General features: G+C 40.5%; 2 protein-coding genes across 4 annotated transcripts; both read left to right on the forward strand.

Moving 5' to 3' along the window:
- Nucleotides 1–2,204: 2,204 nt before the first annotated feature.
- LOC137887479 (ATP synthase F(0) complex subunit C3, mitochondrial-like) lies at nt 2,205–5,569 on the forward strand. Of its 3 annotated transcripts, none has more exons than XM_068730515.1 (5): nt 2,205–2,263; nt 2,594–2,687; nt 3,764–3,835; nt 4,647–4,846; nt 5,179–5,569. In XM_068730515.1, exons 2-5 carry the CDS (start codon nt 2,649–2,651, stop codon nt 5,291–5,293), a joined length of 426 nt encoding a protein of 141 aa, XP_068586616.1. In that variant the 5' UTR covers nt 2,205–2,263; nt 2,594–2,648; the 3' UTR covers nt 5,294–5,569. The 3 variants fall into 3 exon arrangements, with proteins under 3 accessions (XP_068586616.1, XP_068586614.1, XP_068586615.1); XM_068730513.1 differs by having other exon boundaries at nt 2,222–2,298; XM_068730514.1 differs by having other exon boundaries at nt 2,233–2,298; nt 2,597–2,687.
- Nucleotides 5,570–5,675: 106 nt separating this feature from the next.
- nsun3 (NOP2/Sun RNA methyltransferase 3) lies at nt 5,676–10,145 on the forward strand. Its single transcript, XM_068730512.1, has 6 exons — nt 5,676–6,885; nt 7,336–7,439; nt 7,530–8,023; nt 8,334–8,488; nt 9,074–9,192; nt 9,755–10,145. Exons 1-6 carry the CDS (start codon nt 6,721–6,723, stop codon nt 10,089–10,091), a joined length of 1,374 nt encoding a protein of 457 aa, XP_068586613.1. The 5' UTR covers nt 5,676–6,720; the 3' UTR covers nt 10,092–10,145.
- Nucleotides 10,146–11,663: the final 1,518 nt, after the last annotated feature.

Genomic DNA, 11,663 nt, shown 5'->3' on the forward strand with positions numbered 1-11,663 from the left:
GTATCATGGGAATTTAATTTTAACATTTGGCATTGATTCCGTGACACCCTTAGGTTAGCATCACACCTGAATTAATTTCCGTGCATAGAAGCAAACAAATTAAATCATTTGGCATGAAAATGCAATGAGCACAGACAAATTCTACACACGGCATGTATTTATCATTCATTCCTATCTTTCCATTCACCACCTTGCTCTCTGAAATATGAAATGAAAGGAAAGCTGCCACAAAACCATGATTCTGTGCTCATGCAGTTGTAATTCTTCTGAGCTGATAGGCCTGCTCTTTACCAGCAACGCTTGGTTTTGCTGATCCATGCCTTACGGGAATAATGCAAATATGCTTTCAATTTAAAACAGCAAGGCTGTAACACATCTCGTTATGCTGTCCCAAAGAAGCTCAAATCACTCCAGATCAGTTTCCTTTTTGTTTTTACTTCTGCATATGTTTTGCATCCATCATCTTTTTTCATATATTTTCTTGCACACTATTATTGTAATTATGTGTCAAAGACTCTGCATGGTGTGTTGCTGCCCTCTTGTGGCTTTAGGTCTTGTACTACAGTTTAATCTTTTAAACTCATATCCAGTGAACATGTATTTTCTGCTTTGTCCCTTTGCGAAATGTAAATAGATAAGGAAATGAATGCTATTGCATTTCATTTTTAATCACTTATCCGTGTAAATATTGATCAGAAGCTGTCTTAGATTTTACTTGTTTTTCCTCCTAAATCCATCCTACATGCAAATCTGGATTGAGTGCAAATTGATAAGGCATTTTTGCTTTTTTATGTCTTGGACGTCATTGAATTTAATTTAAATGAAATGTTTTGATTATCTCTGTCTGTGTGTTTTTTTATTCTGTATTTGGATAGCTTCCACATACTGTTTTTTCCTGGGGTCCAGTTATTGATTTAGATTTGTTCCCACATAAAACAACAAATGATTGTCTGGACATGTTTTGCTTTCTTCAAATATTCCAGGTGACAGCTTGTAGAAATACTGCTGTAAATACACAGTGTGAGGATTGTGATCACACACTTCCAGGCAAACATCAGGTCAAATTTTGGTCAAACATCACTTGATTTCCCCACAGATACATGTTTTAAAGGAAGGTATTATGAGAAGACATGAAATAAATGTTTTAAGGGATTATTCAGTGTGGTTGCAGTTGACTGATCACTGCTAATGTGGGCTTCTTTCAATGTGAGCTGTTCCTTGTGTGGCCTTTATCATCTTTAATGTTTCATTTGTACAATAAAACAAAACATGTGAGTGGAACATATCCAGCACATATATATTGCTTGAAATAACTTGGATATGACAGCTAGTGACTATAGCTACTGATATTCTCATTCAGCTGGAGTAAATAGAACTGCCTTTGCCGCTGTAAATTATTCTTAAAAGGGAAATGATGTCACCACCTAATGGCCATGATAAACACAATGAGTATAAATGATAGCCCGACTGATTTTTCAGGCCGATACTGACATCGCTATGTGGTAGTGTTTTTTACAGTTGAAAAATCAACATTGCTCTCTGATGGAAAAAGAATGTCAAGCTGACACTGTTTCTAAATTACCTTCAACCTAGTTTGGCCTTTCTGTAGCGCATTGAAATTTCTTATTTATCTGCTATGACCAATGTATTTGCAGTAGGATAAAATTGGTCAATATATCAGCCTCTAACATAGATAACAAACTACACTAAGATAAACATTTACATTTGGTTATTTTCAAAAGATTTATATTCATATTTAATTTGATATTCTTAAGTATTTACTGACCCGGTCTGCGGACAAATAGAACAGTATAGAGTAAATTATCTTCGTAAAGCTAACACACATTATTTGTTGGACAAACATATTGACTCAACATTTGGGTATGTTGGGTAAACCTTCATTTCTAGTTGTGGTATACTGGAGTTAATTGCATTATTTGAGGGTATACCACATTGTATGGCTATTTAAATGGTCTGTAGGGGGTAGTAACAAGTAGCTTTTTGTGGTAATCTGCTGGTGAATAATACATTGTCTTTGCAGGCAGTGCCAGTACAATATGTCTGTGTGCTGTGGACGGTGCTGGTTTACTTCATTGAAAAGGCATTTAAACATGCTGTACTACGATGATGGTACATCCGGACGGGTTGTGTATGTTCTTATAATACATCCATGGTATAAAATCAGGGAACCGGAAGCCAACCCCTCTAACGTGACATTGCGCATGCGCATGTTTCTCGTGTCTTCGACCTCTACTACAAACCGGTGAGAGCAAACCTCCTCTGTCACGATCTGTGTGTGTGAGTTAAACATTTAAACGTGCCGCTTGTCTTTAACTCGGTGTTTTTGTAGCTCTGCCAACCGCAGCAGTGCTCAGCTCTTCTGCTTTTAAAACTAGCCTGCTTTTTGAGCGACATTGTTCGATTTGCAGCTAATCTTGACCTTACTTATATATGTGTGTGTGTGTGTGTGTGTGTGTGTGTGTGTGTGTGTGTGTGTCCACGTAACTTTGTACACTTTGTTCTTTCATACTTAGCACACTAGTTGCAGAGGCAACCGACCGAATCGTTTTAATGTTTCTCTTTCTGTCGACAGCAGACTGAATCAACGCCAGCTCCTTTGGTTGACCTGACCACTACGTCCCGTCGTCATGTATGCCTGCGCTAAGTTCGTCTCCACGCCCTCTCTGGTGAGTGAGTCTGCCCGAATGAATGGAGGTAAACGGGCTCATGTATTCTGCCTGTGCGCTTAGTCGTGAAAGTGTGCAAAAAGCTGTCAGTCTGTGGCATTCGGGGCAAACTACCTGCAGCTTTAATTCGTCTTGCTAGCGCTAGCATGAAGCTACGTAGCCGTCTTTGACCCTCTGCTAAAGTCAGCTAACAGTCCGTGATCACACCTGCAAGGACGTCCTTGTTTTGAACACTATCAAGCTCAACCTCGCGGGCGGTATCCTCGTGAGAAACACTTTTCCACCTTTTTGAAGCTAATATGAATCAGTAGCGTATCAAAGGATATAATTTTGTTAATTGAGAAGCATCCATATTCCAGTTGAAAACAGACCATAATGGGTCACTGTTAACAGTGAGTCAGTGGTGTTAATGCTAAAGTAACCTTACTGCACTTACGTGAACATTTTAAGATACTGAACTTCACTTGAGTATTTCCATTTTATGCTACCTTTTTCCCTACTTCACTGTATTTCAGAGCAAACATTGTACTCTTTACTTCATTTAAGAGCTGGTGTTACTTTTCAAATTTAAGATTTTACATACAATACACTGTCATTTACAAACTATGATCCATTGTGTCATAGTTTAAAACTAAGTAAGTTAAAATGAACTCCACCGTGACCAAAACCAACATGTATCGACTGCTTACACATAAATATGTCAATAATAATGGTCCAGTAATATAATGTATAACAGTGACAGTAACCACTCAACATTATGAGTATTTTTTACTTTAGTGAACATTTGAATGCAGGGCTTTTACTTGTAATGGAATGTTTTTATAATGTGGTATTGCTAACTTTAACTGAGTAAATTATTTGAACACTTCTTTCACCGTTGACCATATTTAGTACAAGCCGAATGTACTGTAGATGAATCCACATGCTTTTAATTCTGTCTTGAGCAAAGTTGATGTATTCTGAGCAAGTGTAAAGCTATACAGACAGATGTCAATACAACATGCTGGTAGAGCAGCTTACCAGTGCACGACTGTCAACTAAATGTCTTTTTTTTTTTCTTTTCCTTCTTCACACAGATCCGTGCTGGATCTCGGGTACTGTACAGACCACTGTCAGCAGCAGTAGTCTCAGATGCCAGGAAAGCCGAGGTAAGCAGCTATTTGTGCTGGAATTATATCTGATTTATAGACTGAGGAAGGGCTCTGCGAAGCTATCACAACTCCATCGGTCTCCTTAGCTCGTCTCTCACTCACATACAGTGACTAAACAAATAAATAAAAAACATGCATTTAAGTGCAGGTTAATTTAACAGTACAATAATGTGTATTTGAGAAACTGTCACATATTTTAAGTGAATTTTAAAATTGGGATTTTATTTATTTTGTATCTTACCCATAGCTATTACAGCACTTAAGACGCAAGGCTGCGTATTATAACATTGTTTGATGCAGCTAAGTTTTACACAGGCATGTTTTCATGTTTCCAACATTACGACGGACTGGCGAGGTGATAGTGTTGGAAGCTTAATGTAACGCGTCCAGCTTCCTATTGAATAATACCATTAGATGTTTTGTTGTCGGCAAAATAAATGCTGACATTTGCATTGAAAAGCTAGCTGTCCGTTAAGGCTAACACTAGCTAAATATAGTTGCCACCAAATGCAATGCCAACTCTGCATCAGTATGCACTAAAGCTGCACTTATGTTCACGTGTGTTTTTTGAAGAACTTTAAACAAGTACATAGTAGAGACAGAGTCAGTCAGAGTTTGGCTGAGCATGTTTAGTATTCCAGATAAATAAAGCCGATCAGCTAAAGATGTAACAACAAAACAGACTGACATTGAGCAGCAACACTTGCAAACCTTTGCTGATATTTTCTAGTCATTTCCTTGCTGCTCTCTGATCCTCTACTGTTTTGTTTTGTTTTGTACTAACCTCACTTATTTCTGTGCGTTTCAGTCCGCTTCCCTCCTGGCACCGCAGAGCATTGCAGCCTCCCAGCAGCAGGTGGCAGTGCGGGGTTTCCAGACTAGCGCTGTGAGCCGTGACATCGACACTGCTGCAAAGTTCATTGGAGCAGGAGCTGCCACAGTGGGAGTGGCTGGATCTGGAGCTGGAATTGGAACTGTGTTCGGTAGCCTTATCATCGGCTATGCCAGGTAAATTAAACACATCTGTTATCTTAGGACATCTTCACTGACTGACATTAGATGGTTGTTTGTTTATAGTAATATTTATGAAACCATCAGAGGTATACTTGATTCCAAATGTTTACATGGTCAAAAAATGTATTTAAATTTAAAGTGTAAAAATATATTTAACATTGTCGAGGATCGTTGCTAGAATTATTTTGTAACATGTGTTGGGTTCTTCATTGGGAGCCTTGGAAGTCACTGGGATTGTCGGCTGACTGAAATGTCGTGACAGATGTATTTTTAACATTTTGTACCTCCAATGTGTCTCAGCTGCTTCTCTCTCTCTCTCTCAACAGGAACCCCTCTCTGAAGCAGCAGCTGTTCTCTTACGCCATCTTGGGCTTCGCTCTCTCTGAAGCTATGGGTCTCTTCTGTCTGATGGTTGCATTCCTTATCCTGTTTGCCATGTAAACCAGTTAGGCATTTGCTGCAAAGGGATACATCACAATGTTAATAAAAATGAGCTGTTTGAGATGCCCTTGAATGATACGATAATGTCAGCTTATCGTGTTGCTTATGCTTGTTCGTTGGTGTTTTCTTAAAGCTAAAGATTGTGAACCCTCTGATGTAAGAAACTCTGGCAGACCCAAATCAGTTCAAATGATAGTTTTGCCATTATATTGTATATTTCATCAAATGTTTTTGTTAAACATACAACCAATAACATAAGTAAAATGTTTAATTCATCATGTTTGTTTTTGTACATTTGTAAACAGTTAAGATTCGCAGACAGGAGTCAAATTTAAAACCATTCACGTTTTCGCAGCCATGATTGCGGTATAAGTCAGTTATGTAGATTTGACGAGTTTAATTTGACTGAAGATTGTTGTGTTCCTTCACCCAGCCCCATCAGAATTGATGGGGATGCTTGGATCAAGCTCGTTGTACCAACAGCTAATGTAATGTAAATGTTGCCACAGCCAGAACAACGTCGGTGTTTACAGTACGAGAAGTTATTGCACCTTCTTGCAACCTTTCTGAACGGCACTTGACATTCAGGAGCAAACGTGTGTCTGCTTCCTCTTCAGAACAGAACTGGCTTAAGAGTGAAGAAGAACAGCAATACTAAATTCAAACTTGTTTTGTGAGCGAAGTGTTATTAAACACCCTCAGGAAGTGAGGGTTTCAGGTGGCAATGCACGTAAACTAGCATGCTAGCTTTCGGTTAGCTAATGTGATAGCGTGCCACATAACCGTTAATTATGCGTTTCTCCTTCCTAATGTAACTGTCAGTCAAAATAGAAACAATAGAAGCACTCGTTTTCTTAAATGAGGTACAACAAATGACAGTCATGACATTACAATTAAACGTTGTTTGGGTTAAAATATTTCTGCAGACGTCAAAGTTAACAAGTTTTCTACCTTTAAGCCTGGAGACAAACAAGTGGTGACATTTCATATTCATCTGAACAATGCAATTCAGGCAAAGATATACATGATTATAATGGTGAGGCAAACACTCAAACTGTAAAAATTAAAGTTCACCAGTGGTCAGATACTAATTGCCTCCATGTCTTAATTACATTTCTGAGTATCTGGGGACCACAACTATGTTTGGAAGTTACTGAATAACGTGACAAAATAACACAAATTAGAAAAAAGAAGAAAAAAAAAATTACACAAATAGCAACATTGCTTTTCCCCATTAAGCACCTCTTGAAGTCAACCTACCGAAACAAATCACTGACGCGTCAGGTGGAACTACAGAGCGACAGACAGAGTTGAGGGAGGACGGTTTTGAGAAGCGTACGTCTGTGTGCCCGAGGTTTATGCATGGATGTATTAAGAGAGCAACAACAGTTAGGACATGTTAATTAGCCAGTAAAAAAAGTGTCCGAATGTCTAAATATATGTTCTCAATACACACGTCTTCCAGGAGGATAACTAGTTTAAAAACTAAGAAGCTGACGCCGTCACCTCCGTGGTGTTCGTGGTCGGTTAACTGTCACACTGGTCCCGATGTTTTACAGCCGAACGAGCGACAAGGAGCTCTCAATAACCAGGTAAACATACTTTTATTAGTATGATAAAAATGACGTATTGTTTCCTTGTCTGGTTCTGACAACCAGACAGTTTTACTAACAGGACATATTTTACACTTTATGTCCACCAGGGGTAGCGAGTGAACAAGACTGTGTTCAGGAACATGAAGGGAAGTCCTCCTTAAACTAGAATGCACGTTTTGCTCTTCCAGTGGTTCTGTAACAGTAAGACCATTAACGTGTAAATTAGAATATCAAGACTTGAATTGTTTATTCCAACAGCGGATATTTTGTCATTTGATGTGTACTCATGATATTTAGGTCCAAGGGTCTTTGACAGTTTTGATTCAGAACATGTCCCATTGAAACTGCGTTGTGCTGTCACAGTTCACTTTAAGGATGCTGCCTACCTCCGTCCCTCTCTAGGATTTATCTCTAGATAACATTTTCACTGCAGTCTGTTTGTAACAGGTAACAAAAAGGCGCAGAAAAGCAAGATCTTCATGTCAGCCAGTGCTGGACTGCTTTGACCAGCAGTACAGTCAGGAGCTTGGAGACCTGTGGGCATCAGCGAGGTAGATTTAGTTTTTCTGAAACAATTATTGCAGCATACACACAGACAGGGTTTGTACCAATCCTTCATCGGGATTGCTTTTCTCCTGCAGAGCAGTGCTCCTGGACCCTCACTCTTGGCAGTATGGGGTCATGCTCAACCGCTTCAGCACTGTGGCCGGCATCACGCAGATCCTCCGATCTCAGGGCTTTTCCACGTTGCTTTGTAACGCCCCGTCAACAGTGTCACATTCAAAATACCAAGCAGGAAAAGACTCTCTGTTGCCACCTGACCACCTCTCCAAGTGCCCTCCTAATGACCCCCACCTCCAACCTGACGGCACCTCTCGTGCGCTCGGTCAAGACCTTCAATCAGAGCCTTCGCTCAGTTCGTCCCGTTCTACACTACAGTGTTACATCCATCCACGTCCACTGCGGTTTCCCTCTCAGGCTCACCGGCCTGGCCAGCTGAAGCAGTACTACCTCCTGAATGCTGCCTCCCTGCTGCCAGTGCTGGCTTTGAAAGTCAGAGACGGGGAGAAGGTTTTGGATCTTTGCTCGGCCCCTGGGGGCAAAGCCGTAGCCATAATGCAGTGTGCCACCCCAGGTAAAACAAGCACTTTAACAGGACTTTGCAAACTTTTATTTTATTTTATTTTCATCATGCAAAGAGCTATAAGAAAGTGGATTTAGTACAGTTGAAGATAAAGTAAAGTTAATCTAAATTATACACTTCTGAGTTGTGTAATTGTTTGGCAACAAGAGCTTTTTGCTAAAAATCTTTGCACTTTAATATGTATTATGTACTTTGCATGTAAGTTGCCACAGTTGAATCTAAATATAATTTTTGCCTGCTGTGAATAGCCTATTTGTCTTGATTACTATAATCAAGTAATGCTGCCCTGCTTGTGTTCCAGCACTTCTCTGCTGCAATGAACCAGACCCTCACAGGCGGGACTGGCTGACCAAAACCCTGGAGTCTTTCTTGTCTCAGTCGCTCACCAGCAGAGTGATTGTGTCCGCACAGGATGGACGATCTTTTGGGAACATTGAGGCGGGAACATATGACAAGGTGGGGGCCAGTGAGGGTCATGTTTATGTCAGCATGCGGCTGATTTTTGCTTCAGTGTTCAACACATAGAGGTGGTTAGAAATGAATGAGAACAGCAAGCCTTTGAACAGAAGCTAATAAGCCCAGCGGAAGAGAAGAAATCTGTCCATTAATAATTAGAGCCATGAAGAGGCAGACAAATGGCCAGAAGGTTTCAAAGGACTCAAAGTGATAATGGACTTAAATATTGAAGAAAAAAAAAAGGAAGGCGCAGAATGAAAAGGTTAGTGAGACACAATGTGAACAAAGACTGAAAGGCATTGGAGTGGTACAGACGGACTGCACAGATTCAAGCTGTGTTGTGACACTGAGGACAGATTTGTTGGAAGATTTTCAGCTGAGGTGAAAATGTAATTTGTATTTGTATTGTTTTACAGACGTCCAGCATTTTGTCTTTTTGTCTCCTGTTACCTTCATTAACTATTTACATTTTCTGACTCCTTCCCTTTTGCTTTCCTTCTTTGATCCTTTATGCCTCTCGCTGCCATTAGGCTCTTCAGCTCTCCGACTCTGAACCGCTCACATTTCTTTCTCTCTGTGTTGCAGGTTTTAGTCGATGCTCCATGTTCCAATGACAGGAGCTGGTTGTATTGTGGCAGCCAGCAGGGGGAACAGAGACTAAAGGAAAGAGCCAGGCTGCCTGTGCTCCAGGCTCAACTGCTTAGGTAAGTCCAATCCCCAACATAGAGAAGTGTCTGCTATGTGTTACTGTTGTGGCACCCATTACACATTATTACTTAGTATTACTGAATGTGATATATTACCGTTAATGTCTGAGGGTGGACTGAAACACAACATTGTTTTAGTTCAGATGAGCAGTTGTGAATCATGTACAGTTGCACACAAAGCAATGTAAACACTATATAGAAAATGTAAAAACCTGACGCCTTCATTACCCACAATGCAACTCTACAGTTTAGTCAGAGATTTGGATGTGTAAAGTCATTAGGGATTAATGTAGCCTCGAGCCGCTAGCCTCAACCAGAGATCAGCAGCAGGCTACAGCGGTCTGATCATATCACCAGATTTATTTTCATTTTCAAACTTTTACTCTTCACACCCTACTGACGTTGACTCAAGTGACATCACTCAAGGTAGTTTATCAGACTTCACACAGCTCTCACAAAAAGTCCTCAAGTCCTGAAAGGAGACTTTGATGTGTAAAGTAGGTGGAGTTCTTTTTGAAGTCCCTTGTCATTAGGTGCAGTATTTGCCGACTGTTTACAGGTCTGCGCTGTCAGCCGTGCGTCCAGGGGGTGTTGTGGTCTATTCAACCTGCACTCTGTCCAGCTTTGAGAACTTTGCCGTGGTTGAGACAGTGCTGAATGACTGTCCTGAGGCTGAACCCGAAGACCTGTGGGAGGAGATTGGCATTCCTTTATCAAAATACTTTACATTTAGGAGCGCTCACCCTGGTCATGGACAGACGCCTCACAAGCCGTCCCTGCAGCCACAGAATGGCCCCTCGTCCTCTTATCACCACAGACTCGGCATTTTAGTAATTCCTCAGCCGGGCAAGACCTGGGGACCCATGTTTTTGTCTCGGATTAGAAGAAGGAAATAGTGTGCATCCTCCTGTGCAGAAAAGATATGTGCAATAAAATGGCAAAACAACACATTTCCTTTGTGCAACTTTTGTTACCTGTACGTTTAAAGTACCTCCTGGAACTTGCTTGTAACGCAATCACACAAACCGACAAACATACTAATTTGATATGGAGATCTTGTGTTCACAGCTTTTTCATCTGCCCCCAAATGGCCAAAACAATCAGTAATTGCAGGTTTAATGGTTTTCGTTTAGCTTTTGCAGTCCACCCTCTTTTTATTTATTATTATTTTTATGATTTATTGTTGCTTCTATGGAAACTACTGACACTGCAGGTGTACAATTAGATGAAATCGACCAAACATGTTTTTTAAGTGCTTCACATTAATAACTGTGTCTGTGTTGTATAATGCAATTGATCATTCTATAAGCCGATGTGAGATTGTAATATTAAAAATGTATTCAGTGTATTCTATTAGGAGTGAGTGCTTATGGTGTGAGTTTTAGTTTCTCGTTAGAAAATGAGAGATGACATTAAACGACTTTGCACCACAGAAACTCACATTGAGAATCTCCTTCTTCCAAACCTTATCTCACTAAATCAGGTTGCATTCATAAAACTTTGATTGCATCTTGAATTGAGTCACCATTAAATCTTTTAAAGGTTTCTCTCTGAGCACTTATGACTAATGTTTATTGGCTTATGTTTGTTTTTAAACATCCAAGTGCCATAACACTATTGCAAATGTCAACACATGGACATTACATAATACATACTCGACAGGAGGCTGAAAGTTTCCTGTCAGGAAGATTAGTTTAATAACCAGGAAGAGCAGTAATGGTACAATTAACACCGATTCTCTTCCTTCATTCCTGTTATTACCTCCTGCATTGTCCTACTCTGAATTAACACATGCTTCAAGTCTCATGGGCAGCAGTCTTTCATCTGTCATCATACCTCCTGTCAGAGTGATTTCATCTCCTACAGTGGCTCATTACCCGGGTGGGCTGTTCTTGTGTCAGGCTCGAGCGAAAACTAGACTATTTCATCGCAGTGCTGTAGCTTTTCATCGGGCTGTGATAGCTCAGACCAGAAGCAGAAAGGTGTTTTGAAAACAACTGTCGACCATAACACACAAGAATTCATACATTATTACCCTTTTGAGCATCACAGACTGACAAAGACGTGCTGTTGCAAAGGCAGTTGTTTGAGGTGAAAGCCCTTATTATTTCCTCTCAGATATATACGGCTGGTGGTGGTGAGCGAGCCAGCCTTTGAGACACTGTCTTGGATGCGATTGCTGAAATAAGAAAGGTGCCTTGCACCGGTTTCAACCGACTACGCCGCGTGGCCATAGACGCGAGCATTTTTAGGTGCATTTCTATTGCTATTTTGTTTTGTCTGTTCTACTTTATCTCTACTTCTGTGTGTCGAAGTAGCTTCGGTCTCTGATACGAGGGCATCATTACGCCACCAGGACTTCAAGTAGCGAGATGTGGAGATGAAGTGGGCCTTCATTGAGGTGAACCATGTTGCTGACCTTTGTGTGAACTCCGGTTTGTTGATGTTCCCCATATTGCAGTGTTTCC

The sequence above is a fragment of the Cebidichthys violaceus genome, unplaced genomic scaffold, assembly GCF_023349555.1.
Source record: "Cebidichthys violaceus isolate CVI_PGR_0920_01 unplaced genomic scaffold, fCebVio1.0.p SCAF_5, whole genome shotgun sequence".
Lineage (NCBI taxonomy): Eukaryota > Metazoa > Chordata > Actinopteri > Perciformes > Stichaeidae > Cebidichthys > Cebidichthys violaceus.

What these genes read in the sequence shown, in the direction of transcription:
- LOC137887479 (XM_068730515.1), top strand. Translation starts at nt 2,649, where the DNA reads ATGTATGCCTGCGCTAAGTTCGTCTCCACGCCCTCTCTG. An exon ending in TCGTCTCCACGCCCTCTCTG is followed by an intron (nt 2,688 to 3,763) that starts GTGAGTGAGTCT and finishes TTCTTCACACAG; the next exon opens with ATCCGTGCTGGATCTCGGGT. An exon ending in CTTATCATCGGCTATGCCAG is followed by an intron (nt 4,847 to 5,178) that starts GTAAATTAAACA and finishes CTCTCTCAACAG; the next exon opens with GAACCCCTCTCTGAAGCAGC.
- nsun3 (XM_068730512.1), top strand. Translation starts at nt 6,721, where the DNA reads ATGTCTAAATATATGTTCTCAATACACACGTCTTCCAGGAGGATAACT. An exon ending in GACCTGTGGGCATCAGCGAG is followed by an intron (nt 7,440 to 7,529) that starts GTAGATTTAGTT and finishes TTTCTCCTGCAG; the next exon opens with AGCAGTGCTCCTGGACCCTC. An exon ending in AGGCGGGAACATATGACAAG is followed by an intron (nt 8,489 to 9,073) that starts GTGGGGGCCAGT and finishes TCTGTGTTGCAG; the next exon opens with GTTTTAGTCGATGCTCCATG.